This window comes from Carcharhinus amblyrhynchos, chromosome 12, assembly GCF_965287045.1.
Source record: "Carcharhinus amblyrhynchos chromosome 12, sCarAmb.v2.hapA, whole genome shotgun sequence".
NCBI lineage: Eukaryota > Metazoa > Chordata > Chondrichthyes > Carcharhiniformes > Carcharhinidae > Carcharhinus > Carcharhinus amblyrhynchos.
In genome coordinates, this window is record NC_137335.1 from 26302870 (window position 1) to 26320477 (window position 17608).

Here is a 17608-nt window from a genome sequence, read left to right on the forward strand (position 1 = left end):
TACAATTGCAGCAAAACATCTCTATCCCCATACTCAAATCCTCTTGCTTTGAAGGCCAACTTACAATTTGCCATCTTTACTGCCTGCCGTACTGCGCACTTATTTTCAGCAACTAATGCACAAGAACTCCAAGGTCTCACTGAGCATGCACTTCTCTCAATTTACACCCACTCAAGTAATAATCTATCTTCCTATTATTGCTATCAAAGTGAATAACCTCACATTTTTCCACATTGAATTGCAACTGCCATGCAAATATCCACACACACAGCCTGTCCAAATCGCACTGAAGCATCTCTGCACCCTCCTCACAGCTCACCCTCCCACCCAATTTTGTATCAGCTGCAAATTTGGAGATAATACATTCAGTTCTCTCTTCCAAATCATTAATATATAATGTGAACCATTGGGATCTTAGCACAGACCACTGCGGAACCCCACTAGTCTTATCTGCTAACCAGCTTTCTATCCATCTCAAGACATTACCTGCAACAATAAAGTGCTTTAACGTTACATAGTAGTCTGTTACGTGAGATCTTGACAAAAGCCTGCTGAAAGTCTAAACAAACCACATTCATTGGTTCTCCTCAGTCAACTCTATTAGTTACATCCTCAAAAAATTCCAATAGGTTCGTCAAGCATGGTTTCTCTTTTGTAAATCCATGCTGACTTTGCTGATTATACCACTGCCTTCCAAATGCCGAGTTATGAAATCCTTGATATTAGACTCTAGCAATTTTTCCAGTACCGCTGTTAGGCTCCCTGGGCTACAGTTCCCCGTCTTCTCTCTACCTTCCTTTTTGAATAGCGGGCTTATATTGGCTACTCTTCAGTCTCTAGGAACTATTCCAGAGTCCAAAGAATTTTGGAAAATAGCCACCTACAGATCTATCATTTCCAGGGCCACTTCCTTAAGTACTCTGGGATGAAGATTATCAGGATCTGGAGATTTAGAACAAAGAAAGGTACAGCACAGGAACAGGCCCTTTGGCCCTCCAAGCCTGAACCGATCATGATGCCTGCCTGAACTAAAACTGTATGCACTTACGGAGTCTGTATCCTTCCATTCCCATCCTATGTATGAAATTTAATCCCATCAATTTCCCCGAAACCATTTATCTACCAACACTGATTTCCTTCAGTTTCTTACTAAAACATGTTTCTCTCAGCACTTCTGGTACATTGCTTCAGTCTTCACAAAGGAAGACATGAATAAAGTACAAATTTAATTCCTCAGCCATCTCTTTAGTCCCCATTATGAATTCTAATTCTAAATTACCCTCTTTACCATCAGTGCCCAAGATGTTTGCGTTTTCTCACAGCAAGTCTGCTGCTGTAATTTGAATCTTAAGATTGCTAGAGGATAACCTTGCGGAAACAAGTCACTCCCCAAAATGTCTTTAAACTCTCACATCTTTAGCCACCTCACTAACTGTAACCTCACTCAACTTCTTATAATCTCACCAGAGCACTAATTTGACTTGCAATAATTTCACCAGAGCAGTGCTTTCACCTGCAGTAAGTCAGGCCCTCAAGTGGAAAATGGCCCCAAGCAAGGCTGTCAACTGAATGCCAAACTATGTGAGAAATAATAAGGAGCTGAATTGATAATGTAAGCTACATGGAATGGATGCAGAGAAAGCGTGTAGGAGAAGGAATGTTTAGCCAGTGGGATGGGATGGGGAGTGCAGGGATCACAGAGCATAATTCAGCACACTGTTACTGTTTAAATGCTTAGATCTCTAATCTGCCATGGTTCATTTTCCACTAATAGGTTCAACAGTTTAATTCCATATATACTGTGTAAGAAAAGAGTAAATTACTGAAAAACTTTTTCCACCTTTTAATTGGGGTGGCTGTAATCGCTCATGATTGTTATGCTACATTTTTACTCAACTTATAGATTACTTTTGTCAAATGCATGGGACTAACTCCCCAATTTGAACAAGATGGGTTTAATGACTATATATAAATAATTTGATTTAAATGTATGTCTGTTATGTTTATAAAAGCAAAATCAGATTCACATTGGAATTAATTCCACAAAATGTTAGCACTTGAATCGAATGGCTTAGTTCTTCCTACATATTTACCTGGCACAAAAAACTGAAACTAAATATGTCAAATAAAGGTATGATTTATACAGGTGAAGTTGGTTTTTAATCTATTACCTACCATAACAAAATTAAACACACTAAATTCTATAGATGAAAATGCTTCATCTCAAGTAAATATCAAAAAGGCATAAAATAAGCATTCCAAATCTCTAGGAAATATTGTTAGGGGTCAGATCAGAAATGCCAAAGGTACATTATGATGTCAGCTTAGACCCTTTGTTTTAAACTTTGGCATTAGTACGAGTATAAGGTGTTTTGCTCCAGGTGTTGACGCTGTTGATCCAGTAGGAAGCTTTTTAATAAAACAAACTGTATTTAACAACCAAGTTAAAATATAACAAAAAAAAAAGTAGATTTTTTACCAGTTGAAATACTTGGACATGACATGATTAGAAAAACGCTAGCAGTTAAGAATTCTATCAGTTCCAATTTAAGCAATATCCCCATAGATGTATTCCTCTTCAGAATGAGTTAGTAAGACACACAGGCTAATGCAAATTCCCAGTCCTCTAGCTTTTTAATCTCTCTGGCAGAGATACACCTGTCTTCTGAGATGAAAATCTGTCTTTACACAGCAGAACTCTACTGAGAGAGTGGGCGAGAGAGTGAGAAGACACCTCTTGCCTTTTGCAGACTCCAGACTCTAATTCCCAGAGAGAAAATAAGTTATTGCTCTTTTATGATCTATGATCTTTTTCAAATTCAAACTGCAACTGCCTGCTCTTCCTTTATGCAGTCCTACTTCCACCCACACAGATGATTTTCTTGTCAATTAACCCATCAAACCCTACTCTGAAACCTCAGGCAACTCTAAGAGTAACAATATGCATTAGCCCAGATTAAAGCAAACATTCCAATAATTAGGAGCAATTAACCTTCTGCAGTATCAGCAGGTTGGCTGCTGGCTGTAGACAACTGACACCATAATAAAAGTTGAAGTATAAAACAAAACAGTCTCTTCAGAAGGATGATGGCACAAATAAGAACATAAGAAATAGGAGCAGGATTAGGCCATCTAGCCCTTCGAGCCTGTCCCGCCATTCAATAAGATCATGGCTGATCTGAAGCGGATCAGTTCCACTTTCCCGCGTTCTCCCCATAACCCTTAATTCCCTTGTCTATCAGGAACATTTCTTAAAAGGCACAATATTTAAATCCTCCATGAAATTTTCACAAAACTTCAATGTGGAATTTGGACTGGGGTAGACTCACAACACCAACTTAAAGTCCAAATAAACCTGTTGGACTTTAACCTGGTGTTGTGAGACCACATACCTTACAAAACTTTAAGGCAATGCAAGTCTGGGGTAAAACTTGCTATTTGAGAAAGTTGAAATTAAAAGAGGGTGAGGTGTGCACTTGTTATTTAAGCATGTTGAGACACCGCACTGCATTAAAAAGATAATATGAGTACACATTACTGCTGTATAGATGACCAGCAGAGTGTTCAACTTTTCCCATTTTAGAATTGTAAAGCAAGAGTATAAGTAAAAAGAAAAATTGAAATATGTAACTTGGCAAAGGGTGAAAATACCTTATATTGATTCACATGATGAATCACCTTTCCGTAATGTAATTAATATTATACAAAGCTACGAGTCGATTTTACACATACAGAAAACATTCCACACACCAAAAATAAATGATCAGTTATTTTTATCTACTGTCCTGGTTAATGGACAGTATTGGTCATGAACATCATGAGAACTCCCATCTCCTAAAGGTGATGCTAAATCACAGTCTCCTGTGAACACAAAATGGCCACACAAGATGTCACTGATTACAGTCTGACTGCGCATGTGCAGAAAACCAATGATATCCTTTGCAGGAGACACTGTGCTGGCAAAAACCCATACATCATGGAATAAAACACCATTTTAAGCAGCATGCATTGAAAAAAAAAGCAGCAAAGATTAAGAATGTGTTATAAATTTGGCTAATTCATAGAAACAAGCAGCAGGAGTAGTAGGCCTTTCGGCCCTTCAAATCTCCTCCGCCATTCATTTTGATCATGGCAGAGCATCAAATTCAATATCCTGATTCCCCTTCCCCCTATTGCCCCAAGAGCTATATCTGACACCATCTTGAAATCAGACAATGTTTTGGCCTCAACTACATTCTGTAGCAGTGAATTCCACACGTTCACCACGCATTGGGTAAAGAAATTTCTCCTTGCCTCAGTTCTATAAGGTTTATCCCTTATCCTCAAACTATGACCCCTCATTCAGGATTCCCCAACAATTGGGAACATTCTTTCTGAATCTACCTTGTCGCACCTTGTAAGAATTTTATAAGTTTCTATATGATCCCTTGTCACTCTTCTAAACTCCAATGAAGATAATCCAACCGACTTGGTCTCTCCTCATGTGTCAGACCTGCCATCCCAGGAATTAGCCCGGTAAACCTTCGCTGTACTCTCCCTATAGCAAGGACATTCTTCTTCAGATAAGGATACCAAAACTGCACATAATATTCCAGATGTGGCCTCAGCAACACCCTATACAATTGCAGCAAAACATCTCTATCCCCATACTCAAATCCTCTTGCTTTGAAGGCCAACTTACAATTTGCCATCTTTACTGCCTGCCGTACTGCGCACTTATTTTCAGCAACTAATGCACAAGAACTCCAAGGTCTCACTGAGCATGCACTTCTCTCAATTTACACCCACTCAAGTAATAATCTATCTTCCTATTATTGCTATCAAAGTGAATAACCTCACATTTTTCCACATTGAATTGCAACTGCCATGCAAATATCCACACACACAGCCTGTCCAAATCGCACTGAAGCATCTCTGCACCCTCCTCACAGCTCACCCTCCCACCCAATTTTGTATCAGCTGCAAATTTGGAGATAATACATTCAGTTCTCTCTTCCAAATCATTAATATATAATGTGAACCATTGGGATCTTAGCACAGACCACTGCGGAACCCCACTAGTCTTATCTGCTAACCAGCTTTCTATCCATCTCAAGACATTACCTGCAACAATAAAGTGCTTTAACGTTACATAGTAGTCTGTTACGTGAGATCTTGACAAAAGCCTGCTGAAAGTCTAAACAAACCACATTCATTGGTTCTCCTCAGTCAACTCTATTAGTTACATCCTCAAAAAATTCCAATAGGTTCGTCAAGCATGGTTTCTCTTTTGTAAATCCATGCTGACTTTGCTGATTATACCACTGCCTTCCAAATGCCGAGTTATGAAATCCTTGATATTAGACTCTAGCAATTTTTCCAGTACCGCTGTTAGGCTCCCTGGGCTACAGTTCCCTGTCTTCTCTCTACCTTCCTTTTTGAATAGCGGGCTTATATTGGCTACTCTTCAGTCTCTAGGAACTATTCCAGAGTCCAAAGAATTTTGGAAAATAGCCACCTACAGATCTATCATTTCCAGGGCCACTTCCTTAAGTACTCTGGGATGAAGATTATCAGGATCTGGAGATTTAGAACAAAGAAAGGTACAGCACAGGAACAGGCCCTTTGGCCCTCCAAGCCTGAACCGATCATGATGCCTGCCTGAACTAAAACTGTATGCACTTACGGAGTCTGTATCCTTCCATTCCCATCCTATGTATGAAATTTAATCCCATCAATTTCCCCGAAACCATTTATCTACCAACACTGATTTCCTTCAGTTTCTTACTAAAACATGTTTCTCTCAGCACTTCTGGTACATTGCTTCAGTCTTCACAAAGGAAGACATGAATAAAGTACAAATTTAATTCCTCAGCCATCTCTTTAGTCCCCATTATGAATTCTAATTCTAAATTACCCTCTTTACCATCAGTGCCCAAGATGTTTGCGTTTTCTCACAGCAAGTCTGCTGCTGTAATTTGAATCTTAAGATTGCTAGAGGATAACCTTGCGGAAACAAGTCACTCCCCAAAATGTCTTTAAACTCTCACATCTTTAGCCACCTCACTAACTGTAACCTCACTCAACTTCTTATAATCTCACCAGAGCACTAATTTGACTTGCAATAATTTCACCAGAGCAGTGCTTTCACCTGCAGTAAGTCAGGCCCTCAAGTGGAAAATGGCCCCAAGCAAGGCTGTCAACTGAATGCCAAACTATGTGAGAAATAATAAGGAGCTGAATTGATAATGTAAGCTACATGGAATGGATGCAGAGAAAGCGTGTAGGAGAAGGAATGTTTAGCCAGTGGGATGGGATGGGGAGTGCAGGGATCACAGAGCATAATTCAGCACACTGTTACTGTTTAAATGCTTAGATCTCTAATCTGCCATGGTTCATTTTCCACTAATAGGTTCAACAGTTTAATTCCATATATACTGTGTAAGAAAAGAGTAAATTACTGAAAAACTTTTTCCACCTTTTAATTGGGGTGGCTGTAATCGCTCATGATTGTTATGCTACATTTTTACTCAAGTTATAGATTTGTTCATGTATTCCTTCCTCCACATCCCCTTCACTATTAGGTAATCTGTAAAGTACTCCTTATTTCACTCCACATGGATCTGGTTTCAAAACGTCCCTTTTTTCTATTGTTATGTTATTCCTCAATTAGTACACAGTCATTAGTACAACAATCCTTCTCATATTATACCCTGTAACATTTAACTGCCGTCCTGTTCTTTGTTTTGTCATGATTCAGTTAGCCCTACTGCATCAGGCTCCTCACTGAATTATTGCCTCGTTTCACATTTTGTTTTAGTTGCATATAACTAGCAATTTGATTTGTTTTTATTCACCATTCCTATCATATTTAAAAACTTATCTGTTCCCTGACCACTTTTTTTTTAACCTCGCTTTTTTTTTAATCTTCAAGCTTTTGATATTTTTGCCAGATCTAACACCACTTATCATTTAAAATTTTATCCATAGCTTTATTTATCCTTTCCACTAAAATGTCAGTTCAGTTAAGCTATCCCAGAGATACAGCTCAAGCCTTTGCCTGTGCCATTACTGGTACCACCAACATTCCAGTCATGCAATTGTAGAATTCTACAGTGCAGAAGGAGCTCTTCAGCCCCTCGAGTCTGCACCAACAACAATCCCACCTAGGCCTTATCCCCATAACCCCATGCATTTACCCTAGCTAGTCTCCCTGACACTAAGGGGCAATTCAGTATGGCCAATCCACCTAACCCGCACACCTTCACTTTCCTGACTGTGTGAATTAGCACAAGTATGAGACTCAAATAGTGACCTCTGCTTATGATCATAGAAAACTGCAGTCAATTTCGTCACTGAATGAAAGTTGGCTTGTTCGTACAAAGATAACCTTTCCAATACCCAATTTTCAGAATGATTTTTGACCACACAGACGTCAGCCAATAGAAAAAAAAGTTAAATTATTGATATGTATACTTCAGAGAGTTTAGAACACAACCCAAACAAATTTAGTATTGTTTTAACATTTGCCGAGTCTCAAACAATGTTGTTATATAGCTGACAGCTGCACGATCAATTGAAGTTGATTCTGGTGAATCAACATATTCATCAATTCAGTTGGCATTTGATCTATTTGCAAGTTCAAAATTTTGATTGAATGCACATCTACCAGAAACGTTTTCATTGCCATATTTGTGTCTTCAGAAATGGCTCCAACTTATTCAATGGAATAATCTTTAATGTTTTGAATCCACACAGAACTACTGAAAAAAATCAGTTGTGATGGGAGGGATGCTGCCTAACCCCCATATTACCAGCATTTTCAGTTTTTAACATCATTTAACGATGCTTTTCAAGCAAAAGAATGTCAAATGTTGTGGTGGTGGCAGCTGAAGCATGAAAGTTGACAATGATATCAGGTGCTTTTACATCTGAGCCAGAAAGACAGACCAGGCATCAGTATAAACATCTCATTTACAAATTAATACCTTGGAAAATGCAGCTCTCCCTCATACTGCATTAGGATGTCAACTAGATGTGTGTACTAAAAATATTGTAAGTTCACTACAAGTGCAGAAATTTCTGCACTAAACTGTCAGTCAGTTTATGTGCGAAAGACATGGCATGCATTAAAAGTTGAGAATCTGTCCCACTGATTTCCTTGCGAGCTGACATACTTGGTACTTGTTAAGAACCTGTGCTGTAGAAAGATCATAAGGGCTCGAAACGTTAACTTTGTTTCTCTTGCACAAACGCTGCCAGACCTGCTGAGTTTATCCAGCATTTTCTGTATTTATTATGGCCCTTGGTAAGGTTTCCTTTCGTAATCTTTCACCAGGGAAACTTAAGAAGGGTGCACAACGAGTACTGTGGATGCAGCGTAAGTGAGGAGACGCTCGGACAGTGAATTGGTCGGAGCGGGCTGTCGCTTATTGGGAAAAGTGGTGAAAGGCAGAAGGGGGAAGGAGGGTTTGAAATGATGATAAAACTCAGCTTGCCGCCTCAGAGCCGGCTACATCAGTAAAAATAAAGATAGGTGAGTAGTCCACCGGCTCCATTCCGTCCATTAAATTAACTCATCACAGGGTGATCAAACTTCACCGTCGGTTTGGGCCTCTGTGAACCGGGGGTTTTGTCGCGCCTGCGGCCTGGTCGGTGAGGCGGCATCTTACCTTGATTTTATTGAGGACGCCGCTATTCTCTAGGGTCTGAACCAGCAAGTCGCGCAGCTCCGTGTCCTCCTCCGCCGACATCTTACCAGGACAACCGACCAAGCCTCGCTAGTGCTCCATTCGCAACAGCTCTTTAACAGCGCCACTCTTTAATGTCTCTTTAAAAATACATAAATTATTTATAAAATTGGACGTAATGTTTTCCTAATCATCACCGGCGGCGCCTGCGTGTTCAGTGGAAGGGTTGTTGACGAATAAGGCGGTTTGGCGAAATGTAAAGCGCGAATGGAGCGCTAGTGGTAACGGTCTGTGAAGTGGAGCGCGCGAGTGGACCTGCAGGCGGCGGCACGCGGAGCCCGGAGCCGGGCGGCGGTCGGCGGCACGCGGAGCCCGGAGCCGGGCGGCGGTCGGCGGCACGCGGAGCCCGGAGCCGGGCGGCGGTCGGCGGCACGCGGAGCCCGGAGCCGGTCGGCGGCACGCGGAGCCCGGAGCCGGGCGGCGGTCGGCGGCACGCGGAGCCCGGAGCCGGGCGGCGGTCGGCGGCACGCGGAGCCCGGAGCCGGGCGGCGGTCGGCGGCACGCGGAGCCCGGAGCCGGGCGGCGGTCGGCGGCACGCGGAGCCCGGAGCCGGGCGGCGGTCAGCGGCTGCTCTTCCTCGCTCTGAATTACTATATTGTTATGGAGCAGAGGAAATCATTTGGCCCATCGTGTTTACAGCCGCTCCTCAAAGGACGACACGACTCTGTGCTTTCCCCTTGCATTCTACGCCACGCTCTCAAACTGTTTCCATTCAAATATCTAATACCCTGTTGAATGCCTCCATTGAGTATGCCTACACACTTTTAAGAGCGAGTGGTAAAATGGCATTTTAAATGTGCCACTATTTGCTATTATTATTGTATTTAATCCTACTCGTACCATTTATTGTTAGATTAGTTGTAATTTGTTTGGACAGCATGTCCTTTTGCAAGTACCAATATCGAATCCATTTTGTCACAAGTAACATTGTAATTGTTATTATTCCAGTATGATTTAGGAATTATGGGCGCAATCTTCTTGCAGTTCACACAGGTGGGATCTTCTGGCCCTGCTGACGGTGCACGCCAACCGTGGATTTCTTGGCATGGGGTGCAGTCAATGGGAAATCTCATTGACAGCGGCGGGATCAGAAGGTCCTGTTGACTGCTTTCCGCCTCCCACTGTGAGAAAGATTCCGTGGAGAGGCCAGAAAATCCCCTCTCCCCACATATGTTAATGCTTATAAATATCCAGCATACCATTCTCCTATCTTAATTGTCTCTTTCCCAATATTTGTTGAAGAATAGTCATATTGGACTCAATGTTAACTGTTTTTCTCTCCATAGACTTTAACCTGCTGTTGTGAGACTTCTTACTATCCGTAGATGCTGCCAGACTTGAGTTTTTCTAGTATTTTCTGTTTTACTTTCAAATCTGAAACATCTACAGCATTTTGGTTTTATTTCATTTTCTGTATCTTTATTTAAATATAATTTAGTCTGCATACCTTCTGCGTTCACTTCGTCCATGATCTGTGCATTTGATTATTTCCATGACCTGGCTGACCACCCAGTTTTTCCTTCCATGTTAGCTGAAATTGTCAATGGATGTCTCTTCAGGTGGTGTACCTCTCTCAATCTGCCATTGCTCTTAATAAAAAGTCTTACTTTCCTTAAATTACTACCCTATCTCCAATCTCCTTTTCCCCAAAGTCATTTGGGTAAATTTCCAGTCCCGCCTGCCATGGGAATTGTCATGGACAGGAAGAAAATCTTGTGGATCATTTAAAGGTCTGTTGACCTTGGGTGGGCATGAAGCAGTGGCATGATGGGAAATATGGTCAAGTATTTAGTATGAAATAAGGACAGCAGACCAAGCCATTTCAAAATGCCAGACTCCTGTAAAACTGACTGACTCTGAACAAAGAAATAACTACAACCAGTGAAGGCCAAATGCTTGGCCTCAGTCTGTTTTGATAAGGTTGACTTCACACAGCCTGAGTGAGACATGATTAACACCAGGGAAACTTGTCTTAACACAGTTGACTCCATATACCATGAGATAACATACGAGACATTAGATACGGTTAGGAAGGAGGGAGTCACAGAATTTGTTACAGAAAACAAGGCATAAAGGAGTCACAGAATTTGTTTTGTTCAATGTACCACTGCTTGTATTACTAAAATCATGTAAGCTGATAAGAAAATGTATAATTATTGAATTGATCCTTGTAGTGGGCGCAGTCTTGGGATAGAATCACCAGTTAGTGTGGACTGCTCTCTCTTTCCAAGATTGGCCATATACTGCATGCAGTTTTGTGATAATAAAAACTAGTTGATTTTTAGAAAAGCAAACATTGTTAAGTTTAATTATCACAGTTCAGGAAAGAAGAAATTCTCCAGTACAACACTTGCTTACCAAACCTGTGCCGATCTTTCCTGGATCGTTCCTGCAATGTTTGAATCCATCCGATCAAGTTTCGGTTTCTGCCGCAGTACCGAAACAGTTCTTTATCAAAGTCACAAATGACATCCTATGTGCAAGATTTTGATAGTACTGCTAATTTTTAGGGTTTGTTATTGGTCTGTAAAATCAGTGGATTTTATTATAACCATTTCTTAACTATTTCCGTTAGTGAGACAATGAGCAGTCAAAACAGTTGGGGAACAGGAATTTATGAATTTAAGTTGCTTGAGGGTATGAGTTCAGCAGTTGGATGTTTTAATTGTATTGTGGGCAGTTGAGTATTGGTTTTGAAGAAATGGCTAAAAAGTAGGTGGAATTTAGGGTCTTGCTAACTTTAAATGAAACCCCTCCATTGATTTAACTGATTAATCATATTTAGAGGGTACAACGTATAACAGGGAAGGCTTTCTGTTTTGAAGTTATGGTTAGAAGTGTTTTGAACATTCGTTAATAGTTTCTAGAATATTGTAGAAATGGTTGGAGTATGTTGATGTGAATGTTTATGATAGATGTATTCTTGAGATGATGCGACTTTGTAACTACTGTATATCAAAAACAAATGTATCATGTGTTCACAATGGAATGTAAATTCTGGGGGCCCAGGAGATAAGACATTTGTCTTTGATCTACATGACTTAAGTTACAGAGGTGAGGTGACGCCAGATGATCTGCACCCGAAGCCAGCGGAAGAGGTGAATATGGACCATTTCCAAATGAGTTCCAAAATAATAAGTGGGATAAAAGTTGGAAAATCAGAGCCTTTGGCACAGCCCTACCATTACTTCTATGGTACGATTCTTCTAAGAGACAATTCAGACTCAGATAAAAGAGGAATACATCACCTGTGATGGTGACCATAATACGTAGCATCATAATAGGCCATTTGGCCCATCAAGTCTGTGCTGCCATTCAATAAGAACATAAATAGGAGCAGGAGTAGGCCTTCGAGTCTGCCCCGCCATTCAACAAGATAATGGCTGATCTGAAGTGGCTCAGTTCCACTTTCCCGCTTTCTCCCCATAACCCTTAATCCCCTTGCCTACCAAAAACCTATCTACCCGCGTCTTAAATATATTTAGCGAGGAAGCCTCAACCACTTCAACGGGCAGAGAATTCCAGAGATTCACCACCCTTTGAGTGAAGACGTTCCTCCTCAACTCTGTTCTAAACTGCCCCCCCCCCCTCCTTATCGTGAGGCTGTGCCCTCTAGTCCTGCTGTCCTTTCTGAGCGGGAAGAACCTCTCCACCTCTACCCTATCCATCCCTTTCATCATCTTATACATCTCAATGAGATCTCCCCTCATCCTTGTAAACTCTAACGTGTACAAGCCCAGTTTATTCAGCCTCTCCTCATAGCTCAACCCCCTCAATTCCGGTATCAGCCTAGTGAACCTCCTCTGCACTCCCTCCAAGGCCAAAATATCCTTGCGCAGGTGCGGCGACCAAAACTGCACACAGTACTCCAGCTGCAGCTTCGCCAGTGCCCTGTACAGTTGCAGCAAGACCTCCCTACTTTTATATATAATCCCCCTCGCTGTGAAGGCCAGCATCCCATTCGCCTTCCTGACCACCTGCTGCACCTGCAAGCTGGGTTTTTGCGACTCATGCACAAGGACCCCCAGGTCCCTCTGCACCGTAGCATGTTGCAGCTTTTCACCCTGTAAGTAGTAGTCCTTCCTACCATTATTCCTACCAAAGTGGATAACCTCACACTTGCCAACATTGTATTCCATCTGTCAGGTCTTCGCCAATCGCTCAGCCTATCTAGATCCCTCTGCAGACTCTCCACACCCTCCGCACAATTTGCCGTTCCACCAATCTTTGTGTCGTTGCCAAATTTTGACACCTTACACCCGGTTCCCTCCTCCAGATCATCTGTATAAATGGTAGATAGCTGAGGCCCCAGCACCGATCCCTGGGACACTCCACTAGTCACCAACCGCCAATCCGAATAGCACCCATTGACACCCACTCTCTGCCTACTATTTGACAGCCAATCCCCTATCCACGCTAATCAGATCAAGGCTGATCTGACATAATCCTCAATTCCACTTTTTCTCCTTATCCACTTAACCTTGATTCCCTTACCGATTAAAAATCTGTCTTTTTCAGCTTTGATTATATTTGACTCAGCTTCTGCAGCTCTCTGCGATAAAGAATTTCACAGATTCATTTGCCTCAGAGAAGAAATTCCTCCTCGACTCTGTCTTAAATTGGCAACCCCTTGCTCTGAGATTATACTCCTGGTCCTAGACTCTGCCATAAGAGGAAATATCCTCTCAGTATCAAGCCTCTTGAGAATTCTATATGTCTCAAAGGTTGCTTCTCATTCTTCTGAATTCCAATGAGTACAGGGCCAACCCACTTAACTTCTCATAGGAAAATCCCTCCATGCCTGGGACCAACTAGTAAACCTTCTCTGGACTGCCTCCAATGTTGCTACATCTTTCCTCATCAGGGGACCAAAACTGTTCATAGTATTCCAGGTGCAGTCTGACTAGTGCCTTGTATAGTTTTTCAAGATCTCCCTATTTTTAAACTTTGTTTCTTTTGAAATAAAGGTCAAAGTTCCATATGGCTTCACAATTACCTGCTGAACTTGCATGCTAGCTTTGTGAGATTTATGCATGAGGATCCCCAAATTCCACTGAGCTGCGGTTTTCTGAAGTCTTTCTGCATTTAAATAATAATTCAGCTCCTTTGTTCTTCCTATCAAAGTGCATAATTTCACATTTCCTATATTACATTTGCCAAGTTTTGGTCCATGTCCCTACTCTGACTATATGTCCTCTGTAGACACTGTCATCCTCACCACTTGCTTTCCCATCTATTTTTGTGTCATCCACAAACTTGGCAATAGTACATTCACTTCGTTCATCTAAAATTGTTGTGCAGCATAAATCCATGTGGCACATGACCAAATCCTAAATAGCCTGATCCCTGGTCGGATCCACATCAGGTTGTTCTCAGAAAGTGACTGGCATACAGTCTATGACTTATTCCTTATCTCTGCCAATTTATCTTCCCAATCTACATGAAGATTAAAGTTACCCAGGATTAAAGTACTAGCTTGTTTAACATGTTATTATTTCTTGATTTATTCTTCATTGTACAGTATAAGGTACTGTTTGAGGATCTATAGACTGCAGCCACCAGTATCTTTTGTTATTTCTTACTTCCCACCCATTTGGATTCTACATTTTCTGATTCGAACTATCATGGCTATTCCATCTCATGTTAACAAAGCCATCCCACCACACTTCCTGCCTGTCCTGACAAAAAGTTACATACCCATAAAATTTAGTTCCCAGTTTTGATCTCTTTGTAACCACATCTCAGTAGTGATACAAGATCATAGCCATCAAGCTGAATTTGTTCATTTATTTTGTGCCGACTGTTACATGCATTTAAGTAAAGAGCCATTAATTTTGCCCTGTTACCATTTTTTTCCTTTTTTGACCCTATTGCAGTTTTTAATGTTTGTACACTCTGTGTATCATTACCCAAATAACTGCCTTGTAATGCTGTCAGATTCTTTTGCTTTGTCCTCTTTACAGAATTGCCCCACCGCACCCCCCTCGCTATGTTGTTGAAAGCCCTTTTATGGTTTGCAAGAGCACTGGTCCCAGCATGGTTCAGATGTACCCAACGGTACAGTCCTCACTTTCCCTAGTACTGATGCCAGTGCTCCACGAATCGAAACCCACATCCCATTCCAGTTTTTGAGCCACATTTTCATCTCTCTAATTTTCTAATTTAATGTATCCTGTGTAATTTTGCATGTGGCTCAGATAACAATCCAGGATCATAACCTTGGAGGTACTGTTGTTTAATTTAGCACCAAGCTCCTCAAACACTTTTTTTTGCAGAACCTCTTTCCTTGTTCTATCTATGCCATTTGTACCTAAATGGACCATGACAATGGGACCCTCCCCCTGCCACTGCAAGCAAGTTTCTCTTTAGCCTGGAGCAGACGTACTGAACTGTGGCACCGGGTGACAACATAGCCTTCTGAAATCTCGATCCTGGCTACAGAGAACAGTTCTATTCCCCTAATTATACTATCTCCGTTTACATTTCTGTTTTCTCCATTTGAATGACTCCCTCTGCAGTGGTGCCATGGTTAATTTGCTCATCATACACTGCCTGCTTTCGTCCACGCAGGGAACAGGAATCTCAAACCTGTCGGACAAGGACAGGGGCTGAGGCTCCTTGTAGTGCTACGCTCAAGGAAATGTAAGAACTTGAGACTTTTATGTTGTCTTCATTTTTGGTTTTTGTTAAGTATCTATAAAATGCTTGTTAAATGTGTTTTAAAAATAAAATTGTTGCCAAATATATTTTTCTTGATTCATAAATACTAGATATTTGGACTTTATTAGGTCAGGCTAACTGAGGACCCTAGTGTTAGAAATTAAGAATTTAAAACTTAAGTTTTAATTGAACAGGTTTTATACCTCTAAACTTGTATATGTGACTGTGACAAAGGCAAATTATACCTCTTTGCTCTTCTTGTCCTGCCTACAGCCTTTAGCATTGTTGACCATACCACTCCATCCTTTTCCAACACCTCTCCACATCAAGTTGGGTGGGGTTGCTTAGCCGAGTTCCATTCTTATCTATAGAGCCAGAGTATCACTTGCAATGATTTTCCTTTGGCAACATCATTCAAAGCACAGAATTAGTTTTCACTTGCATGTTGATGACACCCAGCTCTGCCTCATCACCATGACTCCTGCACTGTGCATTAGCCAGCCTCCAGTGGTGAATGAGTAGACATTCCCTCTAATTAAATAATGGGAAGACTGAAATCACTGTTTTCCATCCCAGCTCAAAAACAGTTCCCTCTGTAAGACTGACTTTGAACAAAAACAAAAAATTGTAGCACAGGAAGAGACCTTCAGCCCTCCAAGTCTGCACCAACCATGCTGCCCAACTGAACTAAACCCCCCTACCCTTCCAGGGACCATAACCTTCTATTCCCATCATTTGTCAAGACGCCCCTTAAAAGTTACTGTCGTATCTGCTTCCACTTCCTCTCCTGGCAGCGAGTTCCAGCAACCCACCACCCTCTGTGTGCAAAAACTTGCCTCGTACATCTCCTTTAAACCTTGCCCCTCGCACCTTAAACCTATGCCCCCTAGTAATTAACTCTTCCACCTTGGAAGAAAGCTTCTGACTTTTTCACTCAGAGGGTGGTGAATGAGTGGAATCGGCTGCCGTCAGTGGTGGTAGAGGTGAACTCACTGGGGTCTTTTAAAAGACTTCTGGATGAGTATATGGGATTTAATGGGATTGGGAGTTACAGATAGTCCTATGGCTTGGGAGGTATGGATGTGATCGGTGCAACTTGTGGGCCTGTTTGTGCAGTAGTGTTCTATGTTCTATCCACTCTTCCACGCCCTTCATAATCTTGTAGACTTCTATCAGGGCTCCCCTCAACCTCTGTTGCTCCAGTGAGAACAAACCAAGTTTTTTCCAACCATTCCATATAGCTAATGTCCTCCATGCCAAGCAACCTGTTAAATCTTTTCTATACCCTCTTCAAAGCCTCCATATCCTTTTGGTCATGCGGAGACCAAAATTGAACACTGTATTCCAAATGTGGCCTAACTAAGGTTCTAGAAAGCTGCAACATGACTTCCCAATTTTTAAACTCAGTGCCGTGGCCAATGAAGGTAAGCATGCCGTATGCCTTCTTGACAATCTTCTCGAGCTGCGTTACCATTTTCAGTGACCTGTGTACACCCAGATTCCTTTGCCTTTCAATACTCTTAAGGGTTCTGCCATTTACTGCATATTTCCTATCCACATTTGTCCAGATTAAACTCCGTCTGCCGTCTCTTTGTCCGAGTCTCCATCTGATCTGTATCCTCTGACAGTCCTCATCACTATCTGCAATTCCACCAACCTTTGTATCATCTGCAAACTTACTAATCAAACAAATTACATTTTCATCCAAATCATTTATTTATATATTACAAACAGCAAAGTTCACAGCACTGATCCCTGAGGAATGCCCCTTGTCACAGCTCTCCATTCAGAAAAGTACCCTTCCACTGCTACCTTCTGACTTCTATGACCAAGCCAGTTTTATATCCACCTTGCCAGCTCACCTCTGATCCTGTGCGACTTCACTTTCTGTACCAGTCTGCCTTGAGGGACCTTGTCAAGGACCTCACTGAAGTCATTGTAGACAACATCCACTGCTCTACCCTCATCAATCATCTTTTTGATTTATCAATTTGCTTTAGCCTCAGCTCACCTGCTGTTGAAATCCTTAATCCTTTCTTACCTTCACATTTGACTATTGGACCACACTACTGGCTGGTCTCACACATTCTAACCTCTGTAAATAGGTCATCAACAGCCATCCTGCCCATGTTCTTAATGATGATTGGTTCCATTCACCTACTCATTTATATTGGCTTCCAGTGAAGCATCACCCTTATTTAAAAATTTTTAGCCTTGCT

General features: G+C 41.6%; 1 protein-coding gene across 6 annotated transcripts in view; it reads right to left on the reverse strand.

Annotated features, from left to right (window-relative positions):
• Nucleotides 1–9007, reverse strand: part of cep43 (centrosomal protein 43) — an 89580-nt gene extending 80573 nt beyond the window's left edge. For 3 of the 6 annotated variants that reach the window (XM_080200259.1, XM_080200256.1, XM_080200255.1), the window contains exon 1: nucleotides 8652–9005. In XM_080200259.1, the coding sequence (XP_080056385.1) occupies nucleotides 8652–8732 (81 nt within the window). In that variant the 5' untranslated portion in view covers nucleotides 8733–9005. Of the gene's footprint in view, nucleotides 1–8651 lie in introns of all 6 variants that reach the window. The other 3 variants (XM_080200257.1, XM_080200258.1, XM_080200260.1) reach the window with 3 other exon arrangements.
• Between the last annotated feature and the right edge of the window lie 8601 nt (nucleotides 9008–17608).